General features: G+C 39.3%; 1 protein-coding gene across 1 annotated transcript in view; it reads left to right on the top strand.

Moving 5' to 3' along the window:
- ELOVL4 (ELOVL fatty acid elongase 4) overlaps positions 1–10,863 on the top strand; it is a 36,766-nt gene extending 25,903 nt beyond the window's left edge. The window contains exons 2-6 of the mRNA XM_043890391.1: positions 339–526; positions 1,562–1,642; positions 4,795–4,966; positions 6,417–6,544; positions 8,798–10,863. Of these exons, the coding sequence (XP_043746326.1) occupies positions 339–526; positions 1,562–1,642; positions 4,795–4,966; positions 6,417–6,544; positions 8,798–9,073 (845 nt within the window). The 3' untranslated portion in view covers positions 9,074–10,863. The remainder of the gene's footprint in view (positions 1–338; positions 527–1,561; positions 1,643–4,794; positions 4,967–6,416; positions 6,545–8,797) is intronic.
- Positions 10,864–19,336: the final 8,473 nt, after the last annotated feature.

Genomic DNA, 19,336 nt, shown 5'->3' with positions numbered 1-19,336 from the left:
TTCTGCTCTCTCAGTTCATCCACTGTGTCCGCACGTCTGTTCTCTATGTCTGCATCTCCACTGCTGCCCTACAGATAGGTTCACCAGTACCATCTTTCTAAATTCCATGTATATGTGTTAATATGGGATATTTGTTTTTCTTTTTCTGACTTACTTCGCTTTGTATAATACGGTCTAGGTTCATCCATGTCATTAGAACTGTATGTCATGTGTTTTTGTTGGACCTCTAAGGATCTGTATTTGGTCACGGAGGAAAGCTAAGTTGAAACGTGGCCCTTCCTAATAATTTCATTTGATGAAACGTTTATCACGTAATGAATGTTGTGTCCCCTCTGTAGATAAACGCGTCGAGAACTGGCCCCTGATGCAGTCCCCACTGCCGACACTCTGCATAAGCACCCTGTACCTCCTCTTCGTGTGGCTGGGTCCCAAATGGATGAGGGACCGCGAGCCTTTCCAGATGCGTTTAGTGCTCATTCTCTATAATTTCGGGATGGTTTTGCTTAACCTTTTTATCTTCAGAGAGGTAGGTTTACTAAAGTTCACTTTATCCTTCCTCGGGTCTGTTGCAAATTAGAAAATAAGAATGTGTTAAACTATGATTGGAATGTTGTGCCCTAAGATAACTGTTAGCTCCTCTAAGAGTAAATTTTATGTTATTGACCTAAGCATGGATAACAAAAATCTGAAACATTCATAAAGTATAAAGACTTATTTAAAGTGAAATTTGGAAGCAGACAAACTGGATTCTAAAATAACCCTTACTAGTTTTTCTGACATTGGAAGTTCCTTAACTTTTTTGAGGCTCATTTCCCCCATCTGTAAAATGGGCATAATACCTGTCTTCTAAGGTATCAGAGGTAAGTGAGATAATTTTTGCATTGTGTTTAGAACATATTAAGTCCTCAGTAAATAGTTGTGGCTGTTTATTTACATTTTCTCATTCAGCAGTTTCAGGTTTGGTAACTGATGAAAATATGCAGATGTAAAATACCGATTTCAAATTTAAATCCTACCACATAATATAATTATATTAATATTTTAGGTTGGAACTAAAATGAGTTAACTGTTATACAACTGTTGCTGCTAACCAGTGGATACTTTTCTGGACACCAAGAAATTCTCTATGGCATTTTAAAAGGAAATCCTAAAAGCTAGATTGACCCAACCACTTTTTAAGTTGTGAGAAGCTCAACATCATAAAAAACTTTAATTTATTTGGCTACTTTACCTAATTTGTTAGATGCAGTCCACTCTGGTTCAAAACTAGAAACCCATGCAACTCTTGCAGCATGGTTAATCACAGTTTCTCTTAATATTATAATACAGATAGAGTGTCTCAGTCCAAATTTTACATGTCAACTTAGATTTCAATTTAAGAATAAATTGACGGATAATAAATTTTAGAAATTCCAACATATTAAATGTTTAATGCATTTGAAATTTATTTTTAAGACAATATTGCTTTTAAAAATATTTTGGAAGTTTGCATATTGTAGGTAGTGCTTTTAAATGTTATATCTTCTAAAACTTTACTCCAAATGTTATTTTCTTTTTCCAGTTATTCATGGGATCATATAATGCAGGATATAGCTATATTTGCCAGACTGTGGATTATTCTGATAATGTTCATGAAGTCAGGGTAAGTACATTAAAAATACTGCTGATCAGTAGACGTTGGTTTAATTTTGTAGTCTCTAGTCTGTGAAAAACATGCTTTAATGTAGTGGTAAAAACTATAGTGGGATTGTTTTGAGTCAGTAAAACTACTTTTTAAAAAATATACATAATTTAAAGTCCATTTTCTTCCCCCATTATCTTTTCTCATTTGGAGATTTGAGAGTGAATATATGTTGAACTACTGAAATGCAGTACTCAAAAAAAAAACAATAATAGTTCCATGTTTAGTATAAAGATTATATTTTAGATTCTTGGTTTTTTGGTCGAGAATAGAAACTCTTGAAGTTGAATTCATTTGTTAAGAAAGTATGAGGAAGACAAATATAACTATTTAATGTTTAGTAAATTAGGCATAGCACAGCTTGTATAGGTATAAACCCAGTTTTTATTTATATTTGAGAAAAATAGACTAGTAATACAATGTTATCATATTTTACTTTGTAGTCACCTACATCAGTAAAGTTGCCATTTTACTCAAGTGAAGAAACAATACTTACTTTGTTAAGTATTTATAGAATTCCTCTTGTATACTGTGTTCATATTAAACATATGTGTCTGTGACATATGTTATATATATGTGTGTTTTATGTTAGATATGATATATGTAGTAATAATATAATATGTAATAGCTGGCCCTGAAAAAAAAATAGCTCTTTAGCATTGGGGTTCAACAGTATAAACAAACCAGTATTCATCAAGACACGAGACCAAATTGCTTTAATGTATTTATGATTTTATGTCTCTATCTTCATTTCCCCATTGGAAGACTTAACACGCTGATGAAAAATGACCCCTTTTGGTTGTCACGTTGGTTTTATTCATTCAACAAGTGTGTATTGACATCGGCTATACACAGATAGCGCGCGGGTACTGGGAGCCCCAGTGGAAAGGCAGACAGGGACCCAGCCTTTGTGGAGCTGACATTCTAGCGCAGGTGGGAGAGGCAGTCATGTAAACAAACGGTTAACAGGAGCTCAGACCTGAGATTGCCTGAGGGGAGCCCCTCTGTTGCTCCAGAACCTTCTCCTGGTTGGAGCAGTGGAGCAGGACTGGTCTTGAATCTGGGGAGAGAAAAGGAAATGTGTCGGACTTGCTTTCTTTGAGGAGTGAGCTCAGATAAACCCTTTGGGGGAGACAACATGTTAATATTTGGGGGATCAAGTTTTAAAAATACCATTCTGGCCACCGTGTCCCTGCCCTCCTGGCATGCATAAACTGATGAGTTCTTTAAAAATGTAGCTGTTGTGAGACCTGAAATCTAGGAGGAGAAAGGACAAGACTGGCAGCAGATTGTATTTGAACACTTCTTCCCTCTCTGTTATTCTGAGATGTGGCAGAATAAGTGTTTTACTCAGAGACTCATCTTTGTATTAGTTGTCATGTAGCTAAGAAGAATCTTTTCACTTTGATGTAGCTATTCAGTTCCCTGGTGGCTTAGATGCAAAAGAATCTGCCTGCAATGCAGCAGACTTGGGTTTGATTGCTGGGTCAGAAGATCCCCTGGAGAAGGCAGTGGCTACCCACTCCAGTATTCTTGCCTGGAGAATTCCATGAACAGAGGAGCCTGGCAGGCTACAGTTCATGGGGTCACAAAGAGTGAGACACTACTGAGCGATTAACACTTTCACAAACTAAAAAGAAGGATTGTTAATTACTGTTTATGTCTCATTGCTAATTTAACATGCCAGATAAGAGGGGAAATAAGACATGACCTTCTAGATAGAGTTTGCATGCTCTGTTGCTAAGTCATGTCCAACTCCACAGACTATATCTCACCAGACTCCTCTGTCCATGGATTTCTCCAGGCAATAATACTGGAGTGGGTTGCCATTTCTTACTCCGGGGGATCTTCCCGACTCAGAGATCAAACCTATGTCTCCTTTGTTGGCTGGTGGATTCTTTACTGCTGAGCCACCTGGGAAGCCCCTTACTGCATGCACCAAAATGTTACACTTTAAAATACCAACATAATGGTGAATATTAAATATAGTGTTGCTATGAGTAGTTCCCTATTTCAAGTTTGTTTTCAAACAACTTTATCATTTTCAGCAATGTTATTATGCAAACAGACTCAGTAAATAATTCTCAGTTTGTAAATACAAGACAATTATTTTTTTCTTTGGATGTTCTCTTTTTTCCTTGCCTACACTTTAAAATCATAATTTTGTTTTTCAAAAGCGAACAGCCAAACCCAAACAGACAGAAACCCATGGCATCCAACAGGTGCTCTTATCAAATGAAGACCCTATCAGCTCTGAAGAGCCTAAGCCTTCCTGTGAATGCATCTGCCAAATGACACACACAAGTTTACCATCAGATTTCAGTTTTGTACTGCTGCCTTTGCTGTTGGTATATAGTGCAGATGTCATAGAAAATACTTGACATAAGAAAGATGAATCTAGATTACTATTTTAGTGGGATTCCTGTGAAATATTTTAAAATGTATATACAGAGGTCACCTCTCGCTGGATCCTTGGATCCTTAATCTCAGCGTGTAATGTAATCTTTCTGCACCATCTGGTGTCTTAATTAGAGCCCAGGAAAAGAAAAGACTTACTCATGTAAGCAGGATTATATTTATGACCTAGGAAATATTTGTTGCGTGTGTGTGTTTGTTGCAATTAATCATTTTAAAAATTTCACCACCTAATAAAAAATAATGTGGTTAAGTATTTTGTTGCACATGTTAAAGTGAGAAAGAGAGATTCAAGCACACTTGCAAGAATCTCTGAGGCTGGAATATAGGCTTGGCATGAACAACTGAAGTGCCTTTATAGAGTAAATATCTGTTTCTCTCCCACACTGGAAATCATAGCAGTTGAAAGTGTTCACAGCACTGCAGTGAGTGGGCTGGTACCCAGGACATCCAGCTATGAAACAGACTAAAAATCTTCTGTGAACTGTTGGTACAGTGTAGATACAGATTTGGAGTCTTTTATTTCCCATCATCTTCCCCATGAATAGATGCCTAGGTTTCACACCCACTTAAACAAAAATGATTCTATGCCTCATACGTTTTGTGCAGTAAAAATTGCTTAAGACTTCACTTTAGTAGAAAACCATGTGATAGTACCATTCTGGTGTTTGTAAAATGCTTTCCCTTTCTTTCTACAGATAGCTGCTGCTCTGTGGTGGTACTTTATATCTAAAGGAATTGAGTATTTGGACACGGTGTTTTTTATCCTGAGGAAGAAAAACAACCAAGTCTCTTTTCTTCACGTGTATCATCACTGCACCATGTTTACCTTGTGGTGGATCGGAATTAAGTGGGTCCCAGGAGGACAGGGTGAGCATCTTCAGGAACATGTCCCCGTGTGCTAAATTATGTAAATGTGTCGGGTGGAAAGTGGTGGGAATTTGACTTGGTCTAATGGCAGCCCAGTCCAGTTTTCTTGCTTGGAGGATTCCATGGACAGAAGAGCCTGGCAGGCTACAGCCCATGAGACCGCAAAGAGTCAGACACGATGAGCAACTAACACACACACACACACACACACACAAATATAACTTCCTTCCAGGCTTAATTATTCCTGTGTTAATTTCGCTTTAAAGAAATTTGAAGAAAGTAGAGCTTTAGCTGTTTATCTGTGACTACTTTCACACCTAAAGATTTACCCCAGAGATTAGCATAAATGAATCCCAAGTGTAGCAAACAGTATTTTGAGAGGGAACAATGCTAGTGGTTCTGATCCAGAGGATACCAAGATAGAACTTCTCCATCTGAAGGTTCCATCTCTCCTCCAAGCCCAGAGCCCACTCTTGCTCTCAAATAGGCCCCAGAGCACCTACTGCTTCTTACTCAAAGGAAATTGTAGGTAGCCTTCTCAGTGTTGAAGAGAATCTGAACTCACAGTTTGGCCAAGATCTGCCTCCAGCTTTTCAGATGCCTGTACATTGGAGATAATTCACATCATTGAGCTGGAAACAGACCATTCCTCTGATGGGGACCCAGGTTACAAGTCATACTATAGTTCATCTTGCTACTTTACTTTCAAACTATTTATAAATCTAAGAAATGAGTATTATTTTGTTGTAGCTATGTGTATCAGCACATGTAAAGACAATAATGAAGGATTTACAGATCTGCTTAAACCATTATATGTACCCTGGCTTTTATTCCCCCAAGAGTAACAGAATGAAAAATAATATTGGCAGTATTATGACCTACTTAAATAGACTAGGGCCTACTTGAGCCACTTGGGCGGAGAAGGCAATGGCAACCCATTCCAGTATTCTTGCCTAGAAAATCCCGTGGACGGAGGAGCCTGGTAGGCTGCAGTCCATGGGGTCGCGAAGAGTCAGACACGACTGAGCGACTTCACTTTGACTTTTCACTTTCATGCATTGGAGAAGGAAATGGCAACCCACTCCAGTGTTCTTGCCTGGAGAATCCCAGGGATGGAGGAGCCTGGTGGGCTGCCATCTATGGGGTTGCACAGAGTCAGACACCACTGAAGTGACTTAGCAGCAGCAGCAGCAGAGCCACTGGGGAAGTCCTTTGCCTTTGAAGAACACCCATTTTTATTTATATGGTTAAAGGTGTAGTCTAAACTTTAAAAATATTCCGCATGATCTTAAGAGAAGGCTTGTCCATTAGAACTGTTTTACAACTTTTATTTCTCATCTATACTCAGAATTAAATATTGGAAAATAATGTAGATTCATTTATTTTACATTCAGATGGCTTATCACCTAAGTAAAGATTTCTGTGTCTTGTATCACCTCTTTTTCTAAAGCATTTTTTGGAGCCCAGATGAATTCCTTCATCCATGTGATTATGTACTCATACTACGGGTTAGCTGCCTTTGGCCCGTGGATTCAGAAATATCTCTGGTGGAAACGATACCTGACCATGCTGCAGCTGGTGAGTTCTCTGTTAAAACACTGAGAATGTTAGACTGTCATTAATTGTGAAGTGCTGAGTCATTTTCAACCATTTTATGTTACCAAACTGGCTTTCTCTGTGTTCCAGCGATAGGAGTTTAGGCTGTCTGGCTCTGAGCTGCCTGTTCATAGGCTGAGTGCTCACAGACTCTTGCTTTTTAAATGTCCCTAAAAGACCAGATGCAGGTCCTGTCTGTCTAATAGGAATATCCTTTAAACATCTCTGTGAAATGGATGAGTAAAGATCTAGGCACGTTGCAAAATACACAATCGTTTATGATTAGAAAAATAACTTCTTAGTTTTTTTCCCACTTAAAATGTTATTATTACCTCTGTTCATTCTGCCCTTAAATACATTTTCTGTTTTTTGACTCCCATTTTTCGTCCTTGTGAACAGATCCTGTACATTTAGAATAGGAAAGTTGTAGAGAAGTCATAGAGCCAAGGAAGGGGTGGGGTAAAGGATGAACTTCCCTGGCCGCTCAGTGGTTAAGGCTCCATGCTTCTGCTGCAGAGGGTGCAAGTTTGATCCCTGGTCAGGGATCTAAGATCCCATATGCAGCGCTGTGTGGCCAAAAAATAAATAAGTTAAAGGACCAAGGATCAAAGAACTCTTAATTCCCTAACACACAATCCTTAGAGAGCAGAGCTTGGTATACTCAAATGCTCATCTTCAGAGCAGACAGTTCGCAGCACCAACCCCTAGTAGGACTTCTGGTAGCATCTGGGTGACTCAGTGCAACCTTCAGAGCTGAAGCGCCAGCCCAGTAATCAAACCGGAAATCCAAAACCAACCTGGTAGCTATTCTTCAAGCCTTGGAAATTTATTATAATTTGCTTTAATCATAGCATGTGCACAATTTTATCAGTGGAATCACATTTGGAAATACATTCATCTCTGTTTTAAGTTGCCAAACAACAGGCTACCCAAACAGGAAGCACAGCTTTTGGGGAGTGCTGGGTGTGCAGGACTCATCTGCAAGTAAAATGCTACAGGAAGCTTCCTCCAGTTTTTGTGTAACCTGTTTACACAGTTTGTGTAATTCGTTTCTCTCAGTTATTAGTAAGTGGGCCCAAGAAAACGAGAAGACAGAAATCATGTGAACTGTTCTTATCTACTTTGCGGGAAGACTGCACCTGATTCTCTTTGAGCGATGCCTGACTCAGTCACCCCCCAGACACACCCTTTTCCAGTGATGCAGGTTCTAAGAATCATTGTGAAATCAAAAGTCCCTAAAACCTGGATTTTGCCATGGGAAACTTTTAAAGTTTTTTAGTCTGATAGAAATTTGGAGCTTTACATGGGATAAACTTTTAAAATAATATTTAATAAAATAATATTGATAATGCTATCCTTAAAAGAGAAGCTGCAATTGCCCATTTTAGATAGGGTGTTAATTTTGTGAAGGGTAGTGTATTTCCAAGACAGAAGTTCTCACAGCAGTGAATCTTGTATGTTAACCTTGTGAAAAATTAAGTGTTGTTTAATCGCATGGAATTCATAAATTCTTATAATGAGAACTGTCCTCTCCTTTTATACTTACTATCAAATATCTACTAAGTTTTACCAAGAATCTTAGTTTTTAAAGGATTATGTTAATTCAATTTTTAATTAATTGTAAAATGCATATTTACCTGTCTCCAATTCTATAAGAAACAGATAATGAACCATTTTGATAAACTCATTTTTAAAAGTATATGTACCAGCTTGCTAACAACTTTGTGGAAAGAAATCAGTCTATTTGGGAGGAAAACAAAAACTGAAGAGCCTTCACTCTCTTAGGCCAGTGATATTCCCTCTCATTAGATAACATTATTCAGTGTTATGCAAAAAATAATTCCCTGGGTCCAGATACCAGGCCAAGGGCCCAGGAATCGTGGGGATGAATGCAGAGCCCTGCCCTTAAGTGGTACTCGAGGGGAGAGACGGACAGTCCAGAAGTCAGCAGATGCAAAAGACATAATTCCTCCGAAACACAAAACCAGCCCAAACCAGAACCCTTTGGTTAAAGGGATGGAGGACCCCATTGGGTGGGGGTACTTGAGTCTTAGCAGGAAGCCCTCGTTGAGGACATGGTTTTGAGAAGCGGCCCACGTGAGAAGGAGCCAGAGAACGCTGAGGTCTTGGGCGCTGGGTCAGGCACGGGCCTGTCTCAGCCGCAGGGAAGGTGCTGCGGTCGGGACGAGCTGCTTGCTGCCCACAGTAAGCGAGGCTGTGCTGTTCTGATTTCAGGTTCAGTTCCACGTGACCATCGGGCACACGGCACTGTCGCTGTACACCGACTGCCCCTTCCCCAAGTGGATGCACTGGGCTCTCATCGCCTACGCCATCAGCTTCATTTTCCTCTTCCTTAACTTCTATGTGCGGACGTACAAAGAGCCCAAGAAAGCAAGACCTGGAAAAACAGCGGCGAATGGTATTTCAGCGAACGGTGTGAACAAATCCGAAAACCACCTAGTGGTAGAAAATGGCAAGAAGCAGAAAAATGGAAAAGCAAAAGGAGAGTAAAGCGAACTGGGCCTTACCTGGTGTTGACAGTGAGGAAGTTCCCACTTCATTTAAGATTTCAGGGAAAACAGAAGCAAATGAGGGTTTGAGGGTGGGGAGAAAAAAGGCAAATGTGCTCTATGTATTATTAGTAACCTTTAGATTGAGTAAAGTGTTAAATACAACACCCAGATGTTTTATTTATGAAGTTTTTATTTTAAACATTTTTTTTATTAGCCTTGATGTTGTCAGACCAAAGCAAATCATCACGTGATTTTGGAGACCACCCCCACCCCCCCACATTCACATCCAACAATGCATGAGATTTTTCATTTCTCTTCATCCTTCAGTTTGATGATCACAGAAACACGGTCTTTATGCCTTTTTTTTTTTTTTTTTTTTTTTAGCTAAATTGCAACTTATGTACTGATGAAAATCAGTTACCTTATCTTTTCTGGTCCCAAACTGGAAATGCAGATAGTTTAAAACGTGCACATTTGAATTCATTTGCTTACTGGAATGATCAAATCTCTCCACCTGTAGTCTGAAGATACCCTTTTGATTGGAATTAAATTTTAAAAATCTGATGATCTTTGTAGACTCTTAGAGGCTTTATGATGATGGTGTTGGTGACAATAGAATTACAGTAAAATCCTGTCCAGTGGCTCAGTTCACTGTGACCTGCAGCACAAATCACTGTGGGAAACAATTTTTGTGATGAAAAGGCAGCCTTTCAATACTCCTGTTACTACTGGGTATATATTATGAAAATTAAGATTACTGTCTGATTGGAACATGAAACAATTCATGTGTCTACTAGTAACATCATAAAATAGCTACATTTATGTGCTGTTAGAAGAGAGTATGTTGATTTTTATCAGGCTTTCCTTGTTTTGATTTGTGGCTGTTACCGATTTTTCATATGTGGAAATATACCTACCTCTTCTGTTGGAAAGAACATTTAAAATTAAATAAATTTTAATTAAAAAATCAAGGAGTCCTCTAATGTAAATTTTAATACTAACTTTCAAATTCACTAACTTTTTTTTTTTTTACAAATAGCATACAGCAAGCTTTTTTGTGAAATTATCCTTCTCTTTCAATGTGTTTAATTTTGGAGTGACATTTTTCTGTGACAAAGTTGCAAGATCTTATTTGTAACTAGATATGAAGTGTAAACCCGTTTTGGTGCAATATTCTTGACTCCTTGGTGCTAAAGATCATTAAATTCAATGCTTGATTGTTAAAAGGTATTAATTGCTAAGACATAAAGTGAGTAAAAGTGAGGGTTGTCAGATCCAGAAAATTAAATTTGCTCTTTACCAATGAAGTATTTCATGTGATGTAAAAACACAACTGGAAATTCACTAGGAAAGAACTTGTACTATGTCTTATTACATGGGTTAAATTGCTAGTGGGTATTGCACAGGGATCTTGTGACCAAAAAGTAAAAAGGCATGAGTATTTCTAAGCATCTTTAACATATCAAAACTGCATGTGCAGGATGTAATGCTGTTTGTGCAGACTATTTCAGAATACTTTGTAAACTATGAAATATTTATTGTGCATTCAAATTACACACTTCTCCCCCCACCCCAACCCAAGGCATGCAGACATGAGAACTACAGAAAATTTGCAGCACGTAATAGTTTGATCTAGGAGGATTCAACACTTTTGTTTTTACCACTCAGTTTGTAATGACTAGAGATTTGTAAATCTTTGTGAACATTCTGTACTAGTTCCCTAGAGCTATTCATTCCCTGCTACCTGATTTCAGCACAATAAATATACTACTGCTATGGGAAAAATGATTTTTTTTGGCTACTCAGTTTATTATAATATAAATCTTCTAGATATTTATTTATTTAATTCAGTTGTTAATATTCTAAATTATTCCCTGCTGCCAATTTCTAGTGTAGAAAAGAAATGAAACTAGAACTTGGGTGTCAATAATTTCTGGCAAAAAGCTTATTTTTTTATGGTAGCATATTTTTACTTTAAAACTTAGATGTTTCTTTGGAAGAATTTTTGGATTCCTGGCATATCATTTTGTTGTGAATTCTTACATTTGTCATTTCAAATGTAAGCTTTTTTTTTTTAAAAAAGAAACTTTTAATTTTATATTGGAGTGTAGTTGAGTAACAATGTATTGGTTTTAGGTGTACAGTGAAGAGATTCAGTTCTGCATATACATGTATCTGTTCTTTACCAAATTCTTTTTCCATTTAGGTTGTCATGTAATATTGAGCAGAGTTCCCTGTGCTATACAGTAGTAGGTCCTTGTTGGTTATCCATTTTAAATATAGCAGTGTGTACATGGTAACACTTTTTAACGGTGTGCTGTTTTTTGTTCTAAAAATAAAGTTAGCAAGTTCTCCTGTTCTGATATTCAAATCCTCCAGTCCTTACTATACTTTAAGTTTTGTTTTGTTTTTTTTTTTACCAAAGATGATTTTAAGATGTAATAAATACAGCCTTTTATGAGCACTTTCATAATTTCTCTATTACCCCACTAAATACACATGCCTCATATGTAAAAATCAGTGAGGAGGATTGCATCCTCTTTCTGGTAAAACTGTGTCAGTAACTTAAGAAAAATATTCTTAGAAAACGGAATTTCTGAAATATTTGCATTGACTAGAAATAGCTGAGGTGTGTTAGCAGTGTGTTTTCCCATTGAATTGATAACTGTGGCTCTCTTTGTTCTTTTTTCTGTGTTACCCCTGACTCTGCTTTGCTGCTGGACACTGACTAGTTCCAGTCTTAGCATTATTAATTCAGTTACTCTCTTTTTCACTCTTTCCACACATACTCTGAGGCATTCAAACATATTTTCCTATAGATTATTATATTCACATTTTAGAACATCAAATCTAGCAGTGCTTTTTTATTTATCAGGAATATTTTAATTTAAAGGCTTGCTTCATGTAGGTTAGGTGCTCAGCCATGTCCGACTTTTTGCGGCCCCATGGCCTGTGGCCCACCAGGCTCCTCTTGTCCATGGAATTCTCCAGGCAGGAATGCTGGAGTGGGCTGCCATTCTCTTCACTTCTTCCCGACCCAGGGATTGAACCCGGGGCTCCTGCGTTGCAGGCACATTCTTCACCATCTGAATCACCAGGGACGCGCTTCATAGAGGGATACCCTGTAAATGAGAAAGAGAACCTAGAGATGGAGGTGATTTTTGCTGCCGTATCTGTTAATAATGTAATTGAGGCCTTAGGTATTGAGTGTTGGGGCAGAGCCTTTGAATCTCACCTTCATTAGAATGTGATAGCGTGCTGAACTGTTCACTGTCTCTCAGCTCATCCCTTGTTATGGCCTTAACCTCAGCCAGCCGTATTTGTAACATTGTCCTTACTGAGAAAAAGATGATGGTGGATGTATGGCTGTAAGTGGTATCCTCACTACAGACCTGGGCGACTCAGAGTTAGGATTTTGCTGGATGATCAGTAGGGTCGAAGAGCTGAGAGGCTGAGCAACCTGCCCAGGCACACAGCATCTGAGCAGTAACCACAGAACCTGCTTGATGAGATCAGTCATCTGCCACTCAGCATGTAAGTGGTTTTGACAGGTAACCTCAGAAAGCAAGTCCTTACTACTGGATTTTACAATCCATCCTTAAATTAATCTCAGGTATTTCAGGCAGGGGCTTCCCTGGTGGCTCAGCGGTAAAAGAACCCACCTGCCAATGCAGGAGATGTGAGTTTGATCCCTGGGTCAGGAAGATACCCTGGAGGAGGAAATGACAACCTATTTCAGGACTTTTGGCTGGAAAATCCCACGGACAGAGGAGCCTGGCGGGCTGTATAGTCCACAGGTTAGCGAAAGAGTCGGACACAAATTAGTGACTAAACAGCAATAACAATTTTAGGCAGAGGACATCTGAACCAGAAGAATCTTCATGAAAAGGAAGAAATGTAGAAACAGATTTCTTGTGTCAAAACACTGCAGATCACGCAAGTATTTTTCAGGTCGGTTTTCCTGATGTAAATTATAGAGGGAATGCACAAGTGTCAATTGAAGGGCACAGCTATTTTTTTTTTAAGTTTTTATAATAGGAGGCTGTAACATAACCCTGTGTTCCTGAAGGATATTCAGAGGTCTAAATTAAAAGTTACAATTGACATATAGAACAAATAACCAGGTGAGGACCGTGACATTTGAAGAGATGGTAATAGCTTTGTTTGGATGGTGACTAATTACCATCCTGGCAGGGGGATGATCTGAATTATCTCTTGGTGTCCTTTTACACTTACAGGTCTAAATTTTGGAGAAATTAAGCATTTTTCTACCAGTTTAAAAGAAACCCCAGAACTTAGGTCTCCTTTTTTCTTTGTCTTTTTCATTTTATGACATAGAGACATGTTTACATGTCCACGTGTGACCAAAGTTTCCTTCATACATTTATTCATTGGAGATCCATCTGATCTTAAATTGAAATTCAACTAGAATTTTTTTATTTTTTCCATTCGCAGAAGTATGTGCATGCATGTCGCTTCAGTAGTGTCCGACTCTTTGGGACCCTATGAGCTGTAGCCCGCCAGGCTCCTCTGTGCATGGTGATTCTCCAAGCAAGAATACTGGAGTCAGTTGCTATGCCCTCCTCCAGGGGATCTTCCCTGGTCCAGGGATAGAACCCACATTTCTTGCATCTCCTGCATTGGCAGGCTGGGTTCTTTACCACTAGCACCCTCATAGGTGAGGTTTCCCCAAAGAATGTGTCCTTAAAGCAGTATCTTCTTTAAGAATAAATGCATGCTGAAACACATCATTTGATGTCTATCTACCTAATTATAATAATCTAATGCAGCGATCAGAAAGTCACATTGTAACTGAACATCTCCACAAAGAATATGTCCACGTTAAAAGCTAAGATGAAAAACTCTGGGAAGGTTTAAATAATACAACTGTTTCTAAAAAGACAAGGTCTTGAAATTACTGGATATCCCACTTTAAATACAAGACTGTGCATTGTAAAAAGTATTCGTCAGCCCACAGGCATATTCTGTATCCACTGTCAGTCTCCACATACCCTTGAATCCTTTTCTTGCAATTTTAGAGAAGCCAGTCAGGTAGTTCCTTTCCTCGGTTTAACTTTTTTTCTTCCTTTTTTATTTGACATTAAGAGAAAGGAAAGCATCCAGTTGAGATTCATTCTTTGTCATCCCTGATGCTGTAGGCTTAGACTGAGATTCTCCTCCCTGTGAGGTAGCTATCCTCAGAACCAGTCTTTCAAGAAGAATGATTACCAAGCTATTTGGTAATGAGAGGGTGGGTAGCTTACTAGTCTTGCACAGTATTATGTTAGTGGCATTCATACCTCACCTTTGAATATGATTTATGTTCTAATTTCCTCAATAAATCTGGGAACCAAACACAAACACAACTTTAACATTTTTCTAAGCAGATTATATATAGTTAGGGTTTATCAACTGTATGCATATAGGTGAATTTCAGATATTTTCCACGTTCAATTCTCATAGTGAAAATTCAAGATGTTATTCGGTCACAAAGATAGTTGCTCATTAAAGATACATTTATTCAACAATGTTTGCATGTTTATATTAGACTTGAATTATTATTACCAGCCCTTGTAAAAGTGGTGTCTGGTCTTTTTGTCAGAAAAGGAGAATGGGAGCTGTTGAGGCAAAAGTGCCGACTTGAATTTGGGGAACAAATTTCTAATTTATCCTCAGAGTTGAAATTTGGAGTTTACATCCCAGAGTCTTCCCTACATATTAACTATTTTAGAAATCCAGCCCCATCTTTAGGTTTGTGTGCTAGATGTTAGCAGCTCTATGAATCCATTCCTAACCCTTTGAAATGTTCTCCTTCTGTCCTTTCCTCTCTTTGTGTTACAGTCTGGAGGATGAAAGATTACATTTCTCAGACTCCCTCACAAATTCAGGTGAGCTAGTTGCTTAGTCGTGTCTGACCCTTGGCAACCCCAGCCCGCCAGGCTCCTCTGTATATGGAATTCTCCAGGCAAGAACACTGGAGTGGGTTGCCACGCCCTTCTCCAGGGGATCTTCCCAACTCAGGAATCAGAATGGGGACTCCCGCATTGCAGGTGGATTCTTTACCACCTCAGCCAGCAGGGAAGCGCTCGGGGAGGCACTTAGGAAACTTTTGAAAGGCAGAAGGGAGGTGGATGCCATCTTTCTGTAGTAATGCGATCATGTGAATAGACTCCTTACTGACATATATGTTGGCAATAGCTGAACTGCATGTTCTACTACCTTGGCACCAAGTTTGTGAAGGCAGGCAGTGGTAATGGTGATAACAGTCATGGCAGATGTGGTCATGGGAATTTGAAGTCAAAGACAGGGGGTGGCCTCCTGACTTTTATTCCTCCAAGTTACCAGTAATAGTATAAGCATCTAATTCTTTGAATTAAAGCTCTTTCTGCCTGAAATACGTTGAGTGGTATCTATTGCATGCAGTGACTCTTACGTAATGAAGTATTCAGTACCAAAATGTAATCAGGGAACAGGCTGCTTGAGATAAGAATGTGGAATTGGTTATCTGACCTAGTTGAGCTTATAGGCAGTGAAAATTTCATGAAATGAGATACTACTTTCCATGTAGTAGATAGCTGACATTTTCACTGTGGTCACGGAGAACAAAATAACTACTGAAAGCAAAGTCTTTGGCAGACCTAGGGGTGACATTATTGAAGTATTGTGATGGAAATGAAGAATATAAAGACTTGAGTGAGATGGATGTTTCTGATTGCCCTGCAGAGCTATCAGAAAGAAAATTCACTCATTCCTAGCTGCCCTAAGAGGCCCTCTTACATCTTGTAGTGGGAGATCTCACCTTAAAACGAGGTCCAAAGTTTGGTCCAAACTGGTGGCAGAATTACCACTGAAGTTCACAGCCTCAATAAGTGAAAGTTGTGGTGGTAACTGGGAAAGAGTGGGACCCAAAGAATTGGATTGGGGACATTTGGATGGGTGTACATGAATCCGAGAACCTGATTCTCTAAATCCCATTGGATATTTCTAGCCAAGAAAAGCAGCACTTTGTTCCTGGTCAGATATTAGTCCTTGGTTACTTGAGATCCTGTAATGACTTCAACCAAGGTGGTGGTTGTTGCTCAGCCTCTAAGTCCTGTCCGACTTTGCAACCCCATGAACTGCAGCTTGCCAGGCCTCCTTGTCCTTCACAATCTCCTGGAACTTGCTCAAACTCATGTCCATTGAGTCATCCAACCATCTCTGTTGCCCCTTTCTCCTCTTGCCTTCAATCTTTTCCAGCATCAGGGTCTTTTCCAATGAATCAGCTCTTCACATCAGGTAGCCAAAGTATTGGAGCCTCAGTTTCAGCAGCAGTCCTTCCAAAGAATATCCAGGGTTGATTTCCTTTATGACTGACTGGTTTGATCTCCTTGCAGTCCAAGGGACTCTCAAGAGTCTTCTCCAACACCACAGTTCAAAAGCATCAGCCTTCTTTATGGTCCAACTCTCACATCCATACATGACTACTGGAAAAATCATAGCTTTAGACTATACAGACGTTTGTCGGCAAAGTGATGTCTCTGCTTTTTAATACACTGTCAAGGTTTATCGTAACTTTTCTTTCAAGGAGAAATTAAAAATTTCATGGCTGCAGTCACCGTCTCACCCAAGGTAGAGACCTTCTAAAGCAATGCTGATCTTCCTTGTGTCTGCTTTCTACTTTTTCAGTGTCATCAGATCTGTCAGAAGAATTACAGCATGCTCCAGGGTGAAAACACAGAATCTATCCTGGGATGAGATAGCCTAGAATTATAGGACTTGGCTAGTTTTTCCCTGCCTTGAATTTATGAATGCTAAGAAAGCAGAAAGAAACATATCTTAGGGTTAGCCTGAAATTATTTTTAAAGAATTTTAAGGGATTGAAATTACTAATATAGATGTACTTATCAGAAATGTTTAATTTGAGGACATAACAGTGAGGAGTAAGCTTTAATAATTTGTCAAGTGTTTAACCTGAAATCAGGAAAACCTGGCATCATTGATGGCCTGCATCAGAGTGAGACATATGTTAGAAATTCATTGCATTAACGGAGGAGAGACTCCAAAGGCTATTAGGAATGTTGCAGGTTATTTATCGTATGTGACTCCCCCTGACCACTGTCTCATCATATTTGAGAAATACAGTGTTAAGTGTACATTGGCCATATTTCCTTGAAAATTTCTGTAGTGGCTGTTTTCTGTAGACTGTGGACTGCAAGGAGGAAAACTTCTTCTACCCTCTTAGGTTCAGTTCAGTCACTCAGTCATGTCAGACTCTTTGAGACCCCATGAACTGCAGCACTGCAGGCCTCCCTGTCCATCACCAACTCCCAAAGTTTACTCAAACTCATGTCCATTGAGTTGGTGATGCCATCCAACCATCTAATCCTCTGTTGTCCCCTTCTCTTGACTTCAATCTTACCCAGCATCAGGGTCTTTTCAAATGAGTCAGTTCTTCGCATCGGGTGGCCAAAATATTGGAGTTTCAGCTTCAGCATCAGTCTTTCCAATAAATATTCAGGACTGATTTCCTTTAGGATTGACTGATTGGATCTCCTTGCAGTCCAAGTGTCTCTCAAGAGTCTTCTCCAACATCACTGTTCAAAAGCATCAACTCTTCAGGGCTCAGCTTTCTTTATAGTCCAACTCTCACATCCATACATGCCTACTGGAAAAACTGTAGCTTTGACTAGACAGACCTTTGTTGGCAAAGTAATAACTCTGCTTTTTAATATGCTGTCTAAGGTTGGTCATAACTTTTCCAAGGAGCAAGCGTCTTTTAATTTCATGGCTGCAATCACCATCTGCAGTGATTTTGGAGCCCCCCAAAATAGAGTCTGTCACTGTTTCCATTGCTTCCCCATCTATTTGCCATGAAGTGATGGGACCAGATGCCATAATCTTAGTTTTCTGAATGTTGAGTTTTAAGCCACCTTTACCTGTGAATTAAACTGACAAGAGACAGATTATCAAGAGAAGAGTTTTATAACATTTATTGATGTTAATATTTTCAATTTAATATGCATAGGTGAAGAAATAAAAAACTTGAAGAAATGATTAGCCTTGGGAGTTATATACCATTTTAACAAAAGACAACAAATTGTAGAGAAGTGACTGGACAAAGGAAAGGGAATCTCAGATTCTGGGGCTCATGCTTTGTGGGAAAGTAACTAGGAAGCATATGGGAGAAACTCATGGGAGACAAGGGTTATTTCATGAGGTGGTTTTTTGTTTTGTTTTGTTTTCTCCTAATGCAGACTCATCTCTGTTCCTTCTTTGTTTTCAGGGATAAGGGTTGTTCTCCCTTTCCTGATACAGGAGAAGAGGGAACAGCCTCAACAGGGAAAATTTATTCCCTGCTGTTAGGCAGTCAGAGGGAGGGCAAAGAGCTCTTTCTGTGTCTGCTTTTTCTCAACTGCCTGCAGCTCAAAATAATCCTTGTTAAAAAAAAAAAATAATAATAATCCTTGTTGTCAAAGTGAAGTGCTTTGGGGTGACATATTCTGATCCTTCAGGATGATGAAGGAGGGAAAGTGCTGTTTCTGAAGTACATTCTCTGACTTCAGTAGGAATGATGGTATTGCAGATTGCCAGAGGCCAAATGCCAGTACTTAAATGCCAAAATGGACATGGTTATCGTAATGGGCAGCTGAGTCTGACGGTTATTATTATTAGGCCGTGCCACAAGGCTTGCAGGATCTTATTTCCCTGACCAGGGATTGAACCTGGGCCCTCTGCAATGGAAGCATGGAGTCTTAACCACTGGACTGCCAGGGAATTCCCCTGAGTCGTTATTAAAATAACTTCATCTATATTTATGCATGTGTGTGTGCGTGCTCAGTTATGTCCGACTCTTTATGACCCCATGGACTATTGCCCACCAGGCTTCTCTGCCCATGGAATTTTCCAGGCCAGAATGCTGGAGTACATTGCCATTTCCTGCTCCAGGGGATCTTCCTGACTCAGGGATCAAACCCTCATCTCTTGCATATCCTGCATTGGCAGAAGCCTTCTTTACCAACTGCACCACCTGGGAAGCCCGAATATTTATGGTGGCTGAGAATTTATTATGATGTCCCTAGGACTGAGACAGATAGGCAACCTACTTGATTTCTATCTCTCACTCTAAACTTAGTGAGCACAGATGTGGCTTGAGTCTCCATGATAGACACAGCCCCCACATCAATTTCCATACCTGAGTCATTTCATAGACCCAGTTAGTCAGTTCAGTCACTCAGTCACGTCCAACTCTTTGCAACCCCATGAATCACAGCACGCCAGG

Source organism: Cervus elaphus, chromosome 28, assembly GCF_910594005.1.
Source record: "Cervus elaphus chromosome 28, mCerEla1.1, whole genome shotgun sequence".
Classification (NCBI taxonomy): domain Eukaryota; kingdom Metazoa; phylum Chordata; class Mammalia; order Artiodactyla; family Cervidae; genus Cervus; species Cervus elaphus.
This window is presented reverse-complemented; position numbering and strand designations above follow the sequence as displayed.